The following is a 16618-nucleotide window of genomic DNA, read 5'->3' as shown; positions in this document are numbered from 1 at the left end:
AAAGCGAGAGGCAGTTTTATCAAGGACTCCTTTACACCTAAAATGTGTGGTCTTGAGTCGCCCAGTTGCAATGAACACAGTATGCATCAGTCGTTTGTTGAAATCCTACATGTACAACATTTCTAAGGCAAAGAAACTAACCTATGAGAAAAGGCTTTGAATACAGGTACCTTTTGTCCTGACGATTACCCAGCTGAAATGAAAACAAATGACGGTACAGCCATTTGCGTAGCAGAACTTATACCATGTCATTTTGCATAAGGCTACCACTGTAGCGATTTGTGTTCGAACTCTAGGTTTTACAGGGAGGTTTGGAACCGCGCTTTATGAAGTTCTGTTTCGCGTTTACGTTTATTTTAATTGAGCGAGGAAGGAGAATTAAAGGGTTAACAGACCTCATTGTTTTATCACAGGAATTTCTGCAGATTTCCCGTCGGAGCTTCCTTGGCTGGACGGGTTGGGGATTAAAGACAACTACGTCAACTTGGTCGACGTTAGGTATATGGAAGAAATTTGACCACAATTTTACGGTTTTACCATGGGATAAATTTATCTCTTCAAATCTGAAACGGAAACGTAATCTCGTGAACGTGACCGGTGACAAACGGCAAACGAACCAAAATCTTTGCCGACTCTGCGTTAGTAAAATTTCAGTAGTCAGATCATATGGCGATCGAATTATTTTTTTGACCGTGTTGATACCTAAAGAGAAAAACAAACGACAGAGACCTATATTAGTGTACCTCTGAAGATTACGATACAGGCATAACGCCTGTGCACTCGTTTCAACATGAAATTCTTTCTGTGAATCCTGGGAATTACTTCGCATTTTTCAGTAATGAAGGCGTAATGATAGAATAGTTACTTTTATTTCAATAGGGTGTTCCTTTCAGTCGTTACAAAGTGAAAAAGTTTATATCAAGGCCACTTAAGTGGTAATTCAATTATGTATAGAGAAGTATAATCGAGAACAAGAACTATGCTATTAGAAAACAGGCAACATAAAACTAAATCAACATATCCGAAAATAACAAATAAAAACATCTTCAGTAGAATTCTTTTTAACCTCAAAATGCCTCGTCGCCCAACTTATGATGTGCCGATCTGTTTCCAAATCGTTTCGGTTCTGAATTCGGATGAGCCACCGCACACCCACCCTTCCCCTAACCCAAACTTAACTCAAACTTGTTATGAGTCGATTGTTGTCGAGCTAGGGGTCGGATAGGTGCGAAGTTGCCCAGATACTACTACTTCCAAGGTGCGTCGAGTCGCTGCCTTAGACGTCTTCCTTGTCAGTGTGATAGCGCGATTGTTGCTCCTGTCTGCCTATCTTTAAGAGAATAAAGGCTGATAGTTTCGAAAGAAACTGTTTGGGGCTGCGTCGGTGGGAGTAACGAAATAATTTGGACGTATCAACAAAGTTGAAATGGTAAATTGGCCACCGTAACGATTACAAAAGCTGACGTTTCGAGCGTTAGCCCTTCGTCGGAGTGACGAAGGGCTAACGCTCGAAACGTCAGCTTTTGTAATCGTTACGGTGGCCAATCTATCTTTAAGAGGTCTGTTTATGCTTGGCTCCCAATGACACTACGTCATAGCCATTAGTGACATCATAAGGGTGGTATGTTGCACAGGGAACACTCGTGAAGCTTGGAAAAGATCCTCGAACGATGAAAAATGTGCAGAATGTCATGCGCGGCAAATCACTAAGACTAGGAAGTGTTCTCGGTCTTGCACGCAATAACTGGAGATCTGTCCTAACGATTGCGTTCATGTCCTCTAGCTTTTGCGCTCCTCTTTCGACTTTAACTTTATTGTGGACATAATCTTAAAGATTGTTCGATTATATTGTCTTGATTGTGTTTTGAGTTGTTCTTGTAAAGAGATAGGCTGTACAAAACTTTACTCGTGATTGCATTTATGATTACTCTTATGGGAACGAAGCCTAATGCTGCATTGCCAATGTCTGGCCGCATAATAATTAAATTCGCGCCTCGATGTTCTATGGCTTTAAAAAAGACTCGTATTGAGTTGCAAATAAGTCTTAAACTGTTGCAGTTTGTCCACGACCCTTTCTTGTATCTAAATCAACATGCAGTGAGTTCTCACCTTCCCTTCGTGACGTGAAGGAATGGAACTGCTGACGCAACTGGTGGCTAATTGCAGATGTGCGCAAGCTGAAGTGCTGTGCCGTGGCGAAGACTGGGTAAAACGTATGACTGACACCGTTGCGTAACCTTCGGGGAATCGAACGTAATTCTTTCTTGAATCGACAGTGTCTGAATGGATAGAGAAACGGGTTCGCCAGCGAATTCAGGTTAAAGCACGTGACCGGAAGCCAACCACCAATAATGAACAAAGAACGCATGCTCGAGAATGACTTGGCAGCGTCAAGAATTTCCGAGAAAGAATATACATAGACTAGAAGTAGAACAGTTGGTAAGGTGAACAGAATGAAATTTGATGACACCAGCATTGCTATTTTCCTCGCCAGTCTCGCTTCACGTTTAATGCCAAATTGCAAACTTGATCTTCTTGCGTAGCAGAAGATCAAAATGTAAAGGCCCAGACTGATAAGGTAAAGAAACACAAATATGGCCGAGATGCTCAGAGTTATGTTAGATGTTTGTAACAGATTTTTTCCTGAATGATAGGGCATCGTGCACTGGAACCATCTATGATATTTCAGCTTTCCTACACCAAACAAAGGCAAGCTTGCGAAGGTGATTGCTCCTGTCCATACAAGAAATAAAATAATGACCAAAGGTCTGATTCTTACCTTGCCTCTGCATTTGTGGTAGTAGACTATGACGAGATATCTTTCTACAGTTAACATGAGAGAGGTAAACACTGCGGTTACCTGGCCTATGGTGAATACCATGCCTATGTATGTGCAAACAGAGGTGTCCCTTTCCATAACGACTCGCGGCTTAACATTTGGGTCACTAAATATGTTGTATTTGGCGATCGCCACGCTGTGAACACCAATCAGAACATCGCTTAACGCCATACTCCCGACCAACACGAACGAAATGTTATTCCTCAACAGTCGTGAAGTGATAATCACAACAAGAACAGACATGTTGAGAATAACTATTAATCCTCCCAAGGCATACTGGGAAAGGAAAAGTTTTCGAGGGAAGTCGTACAACTGTGTTAAATACGGTACAAAAACCTCACGGTTATAGCAGTCCGAGAGATAGTCACAGAAGCATTGTGGCGAGAAGCCTTGCCTCACAAATTGCGCAGAAACTCCATAATTTACTGCCTTGGGGTAGTAGAACTCCTCGAGTGTCACATGGCACTTCATTTCACTCATCTCTCCTTCCCCACTCAAGCCGTCTCCACTATTTTCCTCGTAATCTTCCATCTCGTCATCATCTACTAATGTTTCATTTTCAGTAATCTTAAGGAGGTCGCAGGTAGAACAGTGCGAGCTCCATGTAATCCCAAGGATCTCTTTGAGTTTAGGCATGCGGAGAATTTGCTGATTGGGTATCCAGCCCTCGTTGCCGTTAAGGTTTAGAATTTCAAGAAGTGGCATGTCTCTTGTAGGATCCCCGGCCCATTTCTTCAGATTGTTGTTTTGGAGATCTCTGAATTGTGAATTAAATTTTGTGTAATGACCTGGGCCCAGTTGTATGAAGGGTGGATGACGCTATCCAACGGATAAACCTCCATCCACAGGATAAGTGACAGCAAAATGTACTGCGCTATCCACCGGATAAGGATTTATCCGCTGGATAAGGTCATCCAACCTTCGAACAGCCGGGGCCAGAGGAGTACTTTCTCTTTGTAACTATGACGAATACAAAAGCTGGCTCGCTATGTAAATTACCTGTAAACGAGGTGAGATTTAGCTGAGAGAGGATATGGCGCAAAGACGGGATCCTTTATCTTAGTCTTATTCACAAAAGAGTCTCTCACTTGTCATGCATTTTTATAACTCTCTCATTTTCCGAGATCCAATCTCTTGTTACGGCCTTTACTTTCTTTGCGACAGCTATCCGTTCACCATCAAAGACAAGCAAGCAGCATGCACAGTACACGAAGCATTATACCCTGTGGATCAAATACCTACGTTCATGGGAGGATTTCGTTAGGAATAGGATCTGTAAGGAGATTTCAGTCTCTTCACATGCTTGTCTCTTGCTCTGTACAAATGTCCTTACATTTTTCCCAAACACTAGTTTTTAAAGGGTTAATTAACAAACTTACAAGATACGCAGGTTACTCAAGCCTTCGAATGCATGTTCGTTGATAATTTCGATGCTGTTATTTGCCAAAGATCTGAAAGGGAAAACAGTTCTTTATGATTAATTCCAGATGAGATATTCGAGCCTGTTGTAGAAAGTGGTTAAACTACGTCAGAAAAAGTTATTTTGATGTATGTGGCTGTTATAAATGAGATCAGGGAATATTCTAAACAACTAAACGTTCTGTTAATATGTAGTGAGAATCCTCTCCGGGGATTACAACAAAATGCCTAAAGTATTCAAATTTCATCGTGATGCGTCTACCGTACCATATACCACGAATTAATGGTCACCACAAAGGTCTTCAGACTGTTAAGGTCCAGCCGCTGGTAAAGGGAAATTGCGCTCTTACATTGCAATGCACTTCGCATCAAACACTTACAGAAACTCAAGATTGTGAAGGTTTGTAAAGATTCCCCTCTGTACCGCCCTCAGTCCATTATTAGCAAAGGACCTGTGGGTTAAAAAAATGTTACCGGTATAGCAAACAAATCTCTCATTCGAATGGACTAGTGTGCTTGCAGACGTACTCTTATCAATGATCTCGTAAAGCTTTCCTCTTGTTCTCCAACATCCTGCGTGGATTTATTTCGTTATAGAGCCCGGAAAAATATGCTCTATTGATATAATAGAAATGCTTTCGTGTAAAGTGAGACATAGTATGTTTTATATAAATCGTTTTTCCCGTCAATGGTTTGGGTTTTGATTTGATATTTTTCATTTTCCGAAGGAAAAAACATCACTGGGGGATAGTTCCTATTGATTACATTTTAATAAGATGCCTTAAAGCGTTAAACGTAGTCCAAACATTGCATTTAAAATGCTTTCGTGTAAAGTGAGACAGAGTATGTTTTATATAAATCGTTTTTCCCGTCAATGGTGTGGGTTTTGATTTGATATTTCTCTTTTTCCGAAGGAAAAAACATCACTGGGGGATAGTTCCTATTGATTACATTTTAATAAGATGCCTTAAAGCGTTAAACGTAGTCCAAACATTGCATTTAAAATGGCATGAAACAAATTCTCTGGCCTCAGGTACTGTAGCAAAGTTCAAGATAAATGCTCTTATTTTACGAAGCTTTTTCCAAAGCAGGCAACCAACACATTAAAAAAAATAAGGTCGCTGAATTTGTATATCTGGTCAGGAAGTGTTTCAGCTACCGGTGACATATTTTTTTTCTTATCGTTTGTGTTGCTTGATAGAGTGCTCTTCGATTCGTTCTTCGCTTAAATTTACGATCACGACCCAACCGAGCTTGCGCCCCTTTTTTGTTTAAGTGTTCCTCTCAGTACTTACAAAAAGTGGAGTTTTCTTGAAAAGTTTAATTCTACCGACTCCTCAAATTTGTTCACGATGCATCTTCCATAGTCGCGACCCTTGTCATCTTGCGCACACCAACACTGTGAAGAACACGGAGTCCAGCTTGAAAGATTTCCTATTTGCGTGATCTGTCTACGACAGTAACATCCAAGAAACGCAAAATATGCCAGAAAAAGTAGAAATGTATTCATCCTGTATCAAGAGAAATAACTAATATTCGCTATTCTGTGTCTATCACATAACTTTTAGAGCTATCTTGATGCACGATGAAAACCATCGTCAGTTATATAGCTTCACTTGACGCATGACGAAGAAAATACGAGTTATGGTCATGAAATTATTATTCTTCTTTGCAAACTAAATATGCTTTTCAGCGCAGTTTGCCCTGTACTCTAACAGTATTTAACAAAAACCTTTAGGTTTTAAACTGGTTAAATCAATGCTATTATAATGCATGGGTAGTCTGGTCAGGAAACATTTCGATTCTTAAATGGGTTTCATTCTAGGGATCACTGCCTATCGATGTTTTCAATTTTTGTCTTTTACCTGTGAGTTCGCTTGCTCTTCGCCTTAAGAAGAAAGAAATGAACTTTATCGCCTGTTTACAAAGAAATGTGCTTAAATATCTTCTGTGTATATTCGTAAGCATTGGAAAATGCTAGAGTGTAAACATATTGTTAATTTGCAAGGGAAATATGCCCTGATATATATATGCGTGTCAAATAAGCTATCTCCTTGCCAAGCTGTGAACCAATTTGGCTTTTAACCGAAATAATTAAAGTTTTCCTCTGAAGGCGGAAACTAACATATTGTTTAAGAAAACTATATTTAAGAAAGTAAGTTATTCTAAGACCACTTTTAAATGTCTGTGTGGCCACCACATTCGCCTTTTTCTGGTATTATAAAATCATGTTTACCTCAATTGTTTTGCGTATCTTTTAGTCACCAGCGATAGAAATCTCGATCCAGGGGTAATATAAGCGATTAACACTGAGCGCATAATACAAAAATAGGGGGTATTTTAAATGGTGCAAAGTTTGTGTGCAAAGCAATTAACAACTTGTCAAATAAACGACAATTTGGTGGAGGTTTTTACCTCTTTGAAAGAAAGAACATCATCTGGTATCAAAACTGAATGGACAACACAGAAGTTTCGCATTTCGTTCATTACGCCAAGTCCAAGCAATGTTTCCGTGCTCAATAGTGAGTGGAATAATGAATTATGGCTTCGGGAAAATTACCTCATTAATATCAGAGACTCGAGGAAAAGTACTGCACTCCCCTCTGTTTCGAAGTTATCAATATATTGGGAGAACAAATTGAAATTGGTAGGTGGATTATGGGCACAAAATTATCTTGTTCTGACAAGGTAGCATCGTATTAGTCAAATATGCGTTTTTTTATTCCAAGCAATAAGTGTCAGTGATTTTAGCATATTTAGATTAGCTTCCCTCCTGTTTCCTTCCTTATCGTAGATTTTGAAAAGGCTTTGATCTGCAGTTGAAAAATTGCTACTGCAAATATCCTCTCTGACTCAACTTTTTCCTTTACGTATCATTATGAAAAATTTTTATATCCCGATGCCTTTTTATCCCAAACCTTGAACGAAACAGATCTAATGACCAAAATGCAAAAGGAAACCATACACTCGACTGTCACTCGGACCCTTAAAGGAATAAAAAAAAGTAGCAAACAAAAACGTTCTAGAGCCTCAAGAGAATATTTCCATTACTTCACGACAGGAAGATAAAACGAAGTTTTTCCACGGCCTGGCATCCTGTCTGTCGCTTTTTAATTAAAAATAACTGTGGGACTTGAGACGGCAGAAGCCTCTTGGAAGTCAAATTCTGGGCTGAAATATTAAATTTTTGTTAGCGTTTCCTCCAAGCAGCTACAGCACTATAGGTTTTTTTTTTTTTCGCGTGTCGAAAGCAAAATTGATTTTTTTTTGCTATCTCAAACAGTCAACGAATGAATGCTGAATATCCTTGTTACGACCTCGGAGTGAGTGTACTTCAGCAAGTTTGTTTCTGAGTGAGTATTGAAAGCCTCACAAATCACAAATCGCACGAAAATCTTCAAAAAGAGCGCTTCCTAAACGCTCCTAGATCGAGGAAAATATGTAAGCCTTCAGAGTAATAATACCTAAGGTAACGTAGCGGTAAAAAAAAGATCTTGAAAAAGTAAATTTGATCGTTTGGCATCTTGAATCTACAGCGTCTTTTAGAGTGAAAAATCATGACGGTTTGAATCACGAGGCGAACATGATCACAGTGGTAGAATTTAAATTGTAGTGGGGGAAGGTGATGCCTTGTAAGGTAGTAAAGAGTTCAGGCACAATTGTCAATGAAAGGCCGAATACATCCCGACATCTTTTCTACCTTAGATAGCTCCTGTTGTGCTGAAGAGGACTCACCTGAAAAATAAAGATGCGACGTCGACTACCTTTTAGTCGTCTATCAATATATCATTAGATTCTGTGGTTATCCTGCTTAAAAAGTGATTACGAAGACGGGAATGTCTCTGAATGTTCTCACGGTCGCAATTCTCGATCCTCCAAGCGCAAACGCAAGTGGAATTGTTTTATTTTAGACGGCCTGGCAACATTTCTGTCACTTTTTAATTAAAAATGACACTTGAGACAGCAGAAGCCTCTTTGCCGGAAGACAGATTCTGGGCTGCAATATTAAAATTTTTGTCAGCTGTTAGAAAATTACTGTAGGTTTTTCTTCACACGCAGAATAAAGAAAAATGATTTTTTTTTCCTCACTTAAGCAATCAACAAATGGATGCTGAATATCCTTGTTCCAACCTCGGAATAAGTGCATATCCGCATACTTAACGCAAAATAGCAGTCAGAAAACAATGAAAAAGTAATTTTATCGTTTGGCATCCCCAATATATAGCGTCTTTTAGAGTGAACAATCATCATGGATGTTTGACTGAATTAAGAGGCGAATCACAGTATTCAGTAGAATAGCTACATTTAAATTGCAGCGAGGGAAGGTGGTGCTAACGGAAGTAAGGTAATGAGGAGTTCAGCCGCAATTGTCGATGAAAGTAATACATCCCATAACTCTTTTCTACCTTAGATAGCTCCTGTTGTGCTGAAGAAGACTCACCTGAAAAATAAAGATGCGACGTCGAATATCTTTTAGTCGTTTCTCAAAATATCATTTGATTTTGTGGTTATCTTGCTTTAAAAAAAAAATCCCGAAGACGGAATCAGTCTCTGAATTGTCTCACGGTCGCAATTCCCGATCCTCTAAGCACAAATACAAATGGAATGATTTCATTAAGAATGTCCAAATCAGCTTGAGCGTGAGCTTTATCAATCTCTTCTAAACGGTGATAGCTCATTCCGGTCAAGACAATTAATCAAAGTTTTTATTTATTTCCTGTTGAGTGAATGTCTGAATTTATACATTTTTTTTGGTTTTATGACAAGCAGAATTAACCCCTCTTCAAGCTTAAAATATTGCAGCGAGCGATAGTAAGGAATTGTTTTTAACAGAAATGTAACATTTTCCATGTATTTAAACGTTGTCGTTTTATTTCATTTTAAATTTGAAAGAGGTAATTTATTCATCGAAGTTTCTACGACACCTAAATTCACCAATGTAGCTTTATATTCGAGCTTCAAGGCTTTTTTTTCTTTTGAATTAAATCTTTAAGTGAGCCATTAACGATAACGTCGGCTTATTTTCCCTTAAAAATAGGGATCAGAAGCAGTTGTAAAGCACCAGTTTACACTGAAAAAAATCGATGTTTTAGAACATACTTCCTATTCCTCTGGTAAAATAAGCTTTGTAAAATTTTGTAGGATCTTCTTTTAGTTTTTCAATAAAACTGACATGTCCCGGCAAACCTCTTTCAGTCATTAAATGGTATTGTTAATAATAATATTTATTTCTGTAAGAAACTTTGCTGCCAGTTTCTCATTCCGTTGTGAAGATAAAAAATGATAGGAAATCCATTTTCCTCAAATCCTATTTGATTTGATTACAGAGCATGAAATGCCTAGCTGGTTTAATCTGGAGTTGTACTGATCACCTTTACCTGATAAAAAAATGTCCCCTATTGAAATTGTGTATTTTTGAGACTGTTTCTCTTACCATATAATTTGGTTTTATCAGCTGAGTTGATAATTTAAATTAACCGTGAAGAGTTTAAAAGTTGACGTTTCGAGCGTTAGCCCCTAACGAAAGGCTAACGCTCAAAACGTCAACTTTCAAACTCTTTACGGTTAATTTACATTATCAACTCAGTTGATAAAACCAAAATGATCTTGTTACTCCCACCAACGCAGCATTACAGTTTCTTTAGAGACTAACCCCTTTATTCATTTGTCTCTTACTTTATCACGTGTTCACGCTTAACTTAAATTAGATAAGTAAATTGAAGCTCCCCCTTAGGGGCTTTTCAGCCACAATGTAGACTGACTAAGAGCTTAAAAATCCCCACCGGCAGGAGGAAGACCAGTGGGCTATTTAAAGAACGCAGCCAAGGAGTTGAACTAGGGGCAACCGAGAACAAGTCCAATGAGTGGCAGGGTGGAGGACTTGAACCCGGGACACCGGATTACAAGTCCAGCACCCTAACCACTCGGCCACGCCGCCTCCTACTCTGATTGGCTTAGAGAAATGCTGGACATAAGAGGTCCTAACACGTATAGCCATGACGGATTACGGGTAGGTATTGCACATGTAAATGTCTCCACTAATAATAATAATATAATAATATACGTTAATTGAAGCTCCCCCTTAGGGGCTTTTCAGCCACAATGTAGACTAACTACGAGCTTAAAAATCCCCACCGGCAGGACGAAGACCAGTGGGCTATTTACAGAGCGCAGTCCAGGAGTTGAACAAATCCGGTGAGTGGCAGTACCCTAACCACTCGGCCACGCCACCTCCTCCTCCGCCGCCTCCTTGCCTGAACAAGCGATCGTGTATGCATCGCTTACTTCCGGCCAAGGAATAAGGCGCAAAAATTGTTGTGGGCTCGACTACTTATCATTCGACTGGGAAAGAAGAAGAGGAGTAACAAAACTTGAAACGTGTTGAACATGAGTTGTACAGCGTCTACTGCTATTTAGAGGATCCTTTTGCGCTTTGGTTTGACAGATATGCGAACATTTGTGAGTGTTGTCCTTACTAAACCCCGCAGGCTTAAGGAAGTATATCACAAAAAATCGTGAATATAATGACTTAGCTTATTGTTTTCCTTTTTTTAAACTTTGGTATGTCTTCTCATTTATGGCTCTCAATGCTGGTGGTTTTGAATTTATTACTCTCATAATTACTTTGGTTTCTCTATCTTTTTTATCTGAGGAAAAATTTTAAAGGCCTTAAAGTTGTCGAACTGATGAATAAACATTCATTTTTTATTTTTTTAAAACTAAGAAAAGTTATTTTAAATAAGTATCGTCCGTGTTGAGAAGGCCGTAACCGAACTTGTGTGACGCGCAGTTAGTGCACGGGCTTTGAAACTTCATAAGAACCGTTCCTTGTAATTTTGAATTCTTTTCCTTTGTAAATATTCCTTTTCTTAGAGTCCACCAAGAGATGAATACTCCTGTACGCACAGTACTAAAATTAAGGAGAGGTTTCTTTTCCTTTGCAGTTATTCAAAAGAATATTCATAGCAGAGGTGTAATGTGCAATTGTCATGGATCACCGCCTCAGAAGAACAACCCAGGGAAGTCTGGCGAACATTCGTATTCTCAAGAGGTTCTGAAATGTCATTAGCCATGTTTGCCAGAAAGCAGTGTCATGGATCAAGACAAAAATAAGTTTCCACTTTAAACGAAAATAATTAAGAAAGGATCTCTTTTTCTCTCGCTGCTGTTTATGTGAGAATGATTAAGATCAATGATAGAAGGTCAAAAACACATATACACCCCTATATCTTTGATAGTGTACGAGCACTCTATATTCCTCTAGAACTCCCACAGTTGAATAAAGGGGGTAAGTTTCTAGAGAAAGTGAGGTGCTGCGTTGGTGGGGAAGTATATATCAACTAAATTAATAATATAAATTGGCCACCGTAAAGAGTTTCAAAGCTGACGTTTCGAGCGTTAGCCCTTTGTTAGAGCCTTCGCACGGCTGAGTTCGTCGCGTGAGTCAAAATAAATGAGTAAAAGAACTGGGGTTGAATGTTGATAGCTGATGGTAAAACGCAATCGGTAAAAGAGATTTTGGACGTCGGAATTTATCTGAATAGCATTTTATTATTTTCGCAGTTTTTCACTTCTTATTTCAGGTTGTGTAAATCGTAAAAATGTATAGAGCAGAACTCTTTCAAACGAGCCGTTTTCGTCAAAAAAGATGCTTTGTTGTTGTTATTGTTTTTCGTAAACAGATAGACGGATAGGCTCGTCCACACTCTCGTAAATGTTCGCTACACCCACCATGCATAAGGAGCAACCTCGTTCCCAGGGTCTCTCATCTTTGCGTTTCAGGGGGTGGGAGGATGAAAGACCTTGGATATCAACATAATGAAAATCTGATGTCAGAATTTCCCGTCCCAGGAGAAGAGGTGTCGCACTTTGCTTAGAAACATTTTTTAACGACCAATTTCCGCATGAGACCATTTCATGAATATCAATTTTGCTTCTCAGTCAAATACTATTCAAAATGTCATAGGTGACTATCTTTTAGGCGGACACGGCTAATATTTGACTCACCCTTGTGCTCTGTGTTTCTAATAACTTTCCACAAATGAAATATATACGTAATACTTCATTTCAATATTTCATTTTTTACTGAACTCCAACATTAAACCGAGGCGCAAAGTTTTCATTCCGACCGTGTCCCATATTGCCTTAAATCGCCCCAAAGGTATGAGGTGAGCTCTGTTGCAACAGCTGAGATGTGCCTAAGCGTATATAAACGATATGCTCATGAACAAAAGAACATTGCACGTAATGTTTCAGAAAATTGTTGGCTGCTAACTGAACCCGCATCTACAAGATAAATGTCAACGTATTCCTACTTAAATTTTGTACTCTGGCGATTCCTTTTCAGTGAGGATGATGTTGCTGAGATGAGCTGTTTTGCTATAAAGTTTTAAATAACTTTTTTGGAACCGAGGATGGACGCAAGCAAACTAGAAATCTGTTTCCAAGTTTCATTTTAATCAAATACAGACAAGAAACTGCGCATAACCTATTACGTGCAAGTAACACCGCTATGGGAATGTTTTGACACCAGATTTCGTCTGAAAATAATCAGAGCAGTTAGCTGAAGCCTACGAATAATTAAAAAGTAGCACTCTTTAGAACTGGCTTATTAAACCGTCAAAAAGCTTCTTTGTTACCAGTGATACATCCTTCGGCGAACTTTGTAAACAAGAATCGAGGCGATAGGTTCTTGATTCGCAGCGGAGATATTAAACGAAATTGCTTTCCGCCACGAGTCGCAAACTAGCATCAGCGTGGGTGTTGTATACTTTTGCCCATTCATTGCGGAAAAATAAAACGATTTTCGAAAAGAGTGTTATGTAAACTTGAGGTTAGAATCCGAAAATTTCAAAATTCATGAAAGAAATATGTGAAAAGGGCCTTTTCTGTAACTCTTTCAAAATATCTGCGTAAAGAAATCTTAGGAAAGAAGCCTGGAAAGATACTTTTTATTTAATTGCACACTGTAATACAATGTAACATTCCCATGTGCAGTCAAAATGAAAATTATTAACTTTTTAAGCTTAGCTTCTTCTTTTCACTTACTTGGAAATGGAAAAATAATTTGTGAACATTTTTTCATTTTCTCGTGGCTAGTGTTAAAAAAAAGGGAAAAAACCTACAGAAATTAAATAAGAAACTAATATCCTACCTCATATATGCAGGTCTTTGGTTACGATTCATCAACCATTCGTTTCCGCCAACCACTCAAAATTTTTATTCGATTCTCACTCGCGCTAAAAATGTAAAAAGATAAACAAAAATTAAACCTTATGATGACAACACATACATATTTTATATTCCATCTAAGCTATTGAGGTTATCCTCATTGCGTATTTTTATTGGGTTTCTCACTGGGAATGGTGAAAGATATTTTGAATTTACATATCCATATGAACACTTCCTTGAGATATGTTTTTACAGGAGAACCTGTTTGTTTCTTTGGAGCATTACTGAGGACCTTGTATCAGGCATTCAAATTTGCAGATTACTCTAGCAGCGAAAAAAGGTCATTTGGAATTCAAATTGAGCAAAATTCATTTCAGTTTAAATAGTATTAGCAGCTGTATTGCGGGCCGGCATATTTTATCTTGTTTATGACAGGATATTAAGATTTCCACGCGCAATTTGGTGAACCATGTTACGTAAGTTACAAAAGTGCGATTCTTTTTATGGATGTCACTTACGTTTCGTTTAAAGAAGAAAAGGGATAGAAATGAAAGTTTGAGCACTGGAAATTATGCAGTTAAATTTTTAAGCAATCAGACTTAAGATAAAAGATAAAGGAAACAATAATAGAAATAAAAAACAAACTTTTGAGATATTCTTTTCTCAGCTAGACTAAGTTCTTAGTGCAATGCGTCATCAGCGACTGATGTAAATTCAATGACAAAATCCTATTTTCTGTTGTACATTGATATCCGATCCAAGTATCCTGTTACCTTCCAGATCGTTACTAAATGATAGCCTCGCTATTTCTATTTTCTTTTTACTGATCGACATTTTTTCTAAAACTTATGAATCAAATAATGGAATGGCACGAGCAGTGATAGATAAATTACTATTATTATGAAGACATAGCGAAATAAATGAGCAAAAACGAAGGCAATGTTGACGGATGTTACCAAAACAAGTTCATCCGTTTTTTTATTGCATTTATAATGAAACAGACTCCAAAAACCCATTACGGTAAGTTTTAAAACATCTAAAGTGCATGATTTGTCAACTAAGAAATGGTCTCCATTAGAGAAAAATATTTGTGACTACTTAAAATGTCGGTACCATTCTGACCATTCTCAATAACGCAATTTAACGAGAAAGTCCAATTAAGATCGTCGCATGGCTAAATAATATTTGACGAAAAAAGAACATTTTTTTTCTTCATAATGGGCATAAATGAAGCTCTAGCAAAATAAGTTTAAAAAATTTCCCTTTTTAATAAAACTTTTCGATTGGCCGTTTGGCATGTGTCATTTTCCTTATGGTCTCTTCTGGATTTGATTCCATATAAACTCGAAAGAGAAAACAAAACTAGACATATAGGAAAAACAAGGCCTGTATACATAATATTGCATAATTCGTATAACAAAATATATTTATCTTACTAACAATGCGGCAGCTATTCGTTGCTTTGAGAAAATAATAAGAAGGGTAAAGATACGTTATCTATCTGACGCGAAATCTGTTGGTGAAAAGCTAACTTTACCTTTTTTTTCAACGTTCTGAATCTACTCCTTTTTTTATACAATAAAATAAAACATAGCGGAAACATAGGAGAAATACCTAATCAAAATAAGATCCTCGAAAAAGCATTTTGAGCATGATTTTTTTTTTCGTTCACGTCTGTGGTAAAGCGAGAACGTAAGATATAAAATATGATTTGACAAATATTAAATAAAAACATTTACCTTGATTTTAAAGGCAGTTCTCCGCAATAAGGCGTTTATCAGTATCACCTGGTTTTGTTTGAACTGGGTCAAGTTACAAGATGTTATTGTCTCTTATACGGTAAACTGTCGAATTCATGTGAGGTAAATAGTTGATTTATAGCGGGAAATAATTACTGTCTATAAGTGGTTGCAATTTCACCAAAGAATTGAATTGGAGGAGGCGTTTCAGAGAACAGACCAAGAGCATTCTGGTAATACCACGCTGGGGTTCACAAGTGTGGAATTAAGGATTTTAAACATCCCAAAATACCGCGGAAACGTCAATGATGGTCAAATCTTGTGACATAAGAAGATCTAAAAAGCACTTTTGTTTTAGATTTAGAAATAGGGGTGCATTTTAGGATAAAAAAAAAGGTCCGTAGTGACATGCGCGAAAAGAAATAAAGAGAGATGGAAACTCAACAGTATGAAAACATTAGGCTTAACTATTGGCTGTCAGCGTCAATGATACGTAGGAGGTATAGCCAGATATTGTTGATGTAGGGAGCCCTTGTTGTTTCAATTAGTTGTTCGGAAGTTCTTTTCGTCACTTTTCTTGATGTAAAGCTAACTATTATATTCCGCCCACTCCAAGCCAAGTCTGTTCCTGTTATTTTTACTCTCGTTTGCGTCGTATTTTGAAAATATGTAAGAATGATCTCTCAGGTCTGTTGTCTCTGAATGTGAGCTCTTTACCGCAGAAAACGTAGGAGTAACTTGGACTGCATTAATCTTTCTTAAGGAGGCTATGGAAAGTATGCCAACGTCAACATCATGTCGTGCTTGTATCTGGTCCAAGTCCAGCTAGAGTCCCAGGTTCCTCTCTTACATCTATTACACCAGAGTTTGATCTTGAATTGATCCTACTCACTACGGATAAACTCTCTTTTCTCGTATTTCTTTCACCAAAAACACTGAGCAAATGGTTAAAGGATACATGCCACTTAGATGTTCTCGTTCTTCGTCTTTTCCTTCATGAATTTTAGCCACTTCGGAATGAGAATTTACATTTCATGTTATTCAAAACGTTCGTAAACAACAGTTTAGTCACCTTTTAGTCACACAACGAAAACATGATCGTGGATTAAGGTGACTTCTGCAACGAAAAGCTTAGCATTCTCCAGAATTCTGTTTTAGATGCTATTTTTCCTGCAGCCCTTCTCTCTATTGTTTTTTTAACATTATATCGGAGCCATACGAAGTTCGCATAACCTTTACAAACCATGCAAAGTCTCTGTTCATTGCCATAATCATGATTTCTAAAAGTCACGCCAATCACAGACGATATGATGTCGTCAGATAGTTTTCGGTCACACGACTTGGTTCAATTACGTAGTGTTTCAATTACGTAGTGTTTACTTCGCAACACTACAAATTCCACCATCGTGCTGCAGAAAGATATCCCCTCTCTACCTTTTTTTTACATTAT

General features: G+C 38.0%; 2 protein-coding genes and 1 long non-coding RNA gene across 11 annotated transcripts in view; 2 read left to right on the top strand and 1 right to left on the bottom strand.

Moving 5' to 3' along the window:
• Positions 1-1055, top strand: part of LOC111323640 (prominin-1) — a 28735-nt gene extending 27680 nt beyond the window's left edge. For all 5 annotated transcript variants that reach the window (XM_088756565.1, XM_022927036.2, XM_022927038.2 and 2 more), the window contains one exon: positions 414-1055. In XM_088756565.1, the coding sequence (XP_088612691.1) occupies positions 414-517 (104 nt within the window). In that variant the 3' untranslated portion in view covers positions 518-1055. The remainder of the gene's footprint in view (positions 1-413) is intronic.
• Positions 851-16205, bottom strand: LOC111323708 (thyrotropin receptor). 5 transcript variants are annotated; one of them, XM_022927123.2, is made up of 6 exons: positions 15169-16205; positions 13413-13497; positions 5554-5769; positions 4639-4710; positions 4219-4290; positions 851-3596 (listed from the first exon to the last, which is right to left on the bottom strand). In XM_022927123.2, exons 2-6 carry the CDS (start codon positions 13442-13444, stop codon positions 2045-2047), a joined length of 1944 nt encoding a protein of 647 aa, XP_022782858.2. In that variant the 5' UTR covers positions 13445-13497; positions 15169-16205; the 3' UTR covers positions 851-2044. The 5 variants fall into 5 exon arrangements, with proteins under 5 accessions (XP_022782858.2, XP_088612695.1, XP_088612694.1 ...); XM_088756569.1 differs by lacking the exons at positions 13413-13497; positions 15169-16205 and adding exons at positions 6495-8255; positions 8700-9080; XM_088756568.1 differs by lacking the exons at positions 13413-13497; positions 15169-16205 and adding an exon at positions 6495-9080.
• On the top strand, positions 9893-12289 carry LOC148732893 (uncharacterized). The gene is made up of 3 exons (XR_015999870.1): positions 9893-10268; positions 10400-10717; positions 11203-12289. It is a non-coding gene; the product is annotated as an uncharacterized LOC148732893 (long non-coding RNA).
• Positions 16206-16618: the final 413 nt, after the last annotated feature.

Source organism: Stylophora pistillata, chromosome 4, assembly GCF_964205215.1.
Source record: "Stylophora pistillata chromosome 4, jaStyPist1.2, whole genome shotgun sequence".
Classification (NCBI taxonomy): Eukaryota; Metazoa; Cnidaria; class Anthozoa; order Scleractinia; family Pocilloporidae; genus Stylophora; species Stylophora pistillata.
The sequence above is the reverse complement of the archived record's forward strand: the minus strand, read 5'-3'. Positions and strand labels throughout refer to the sequence as shown.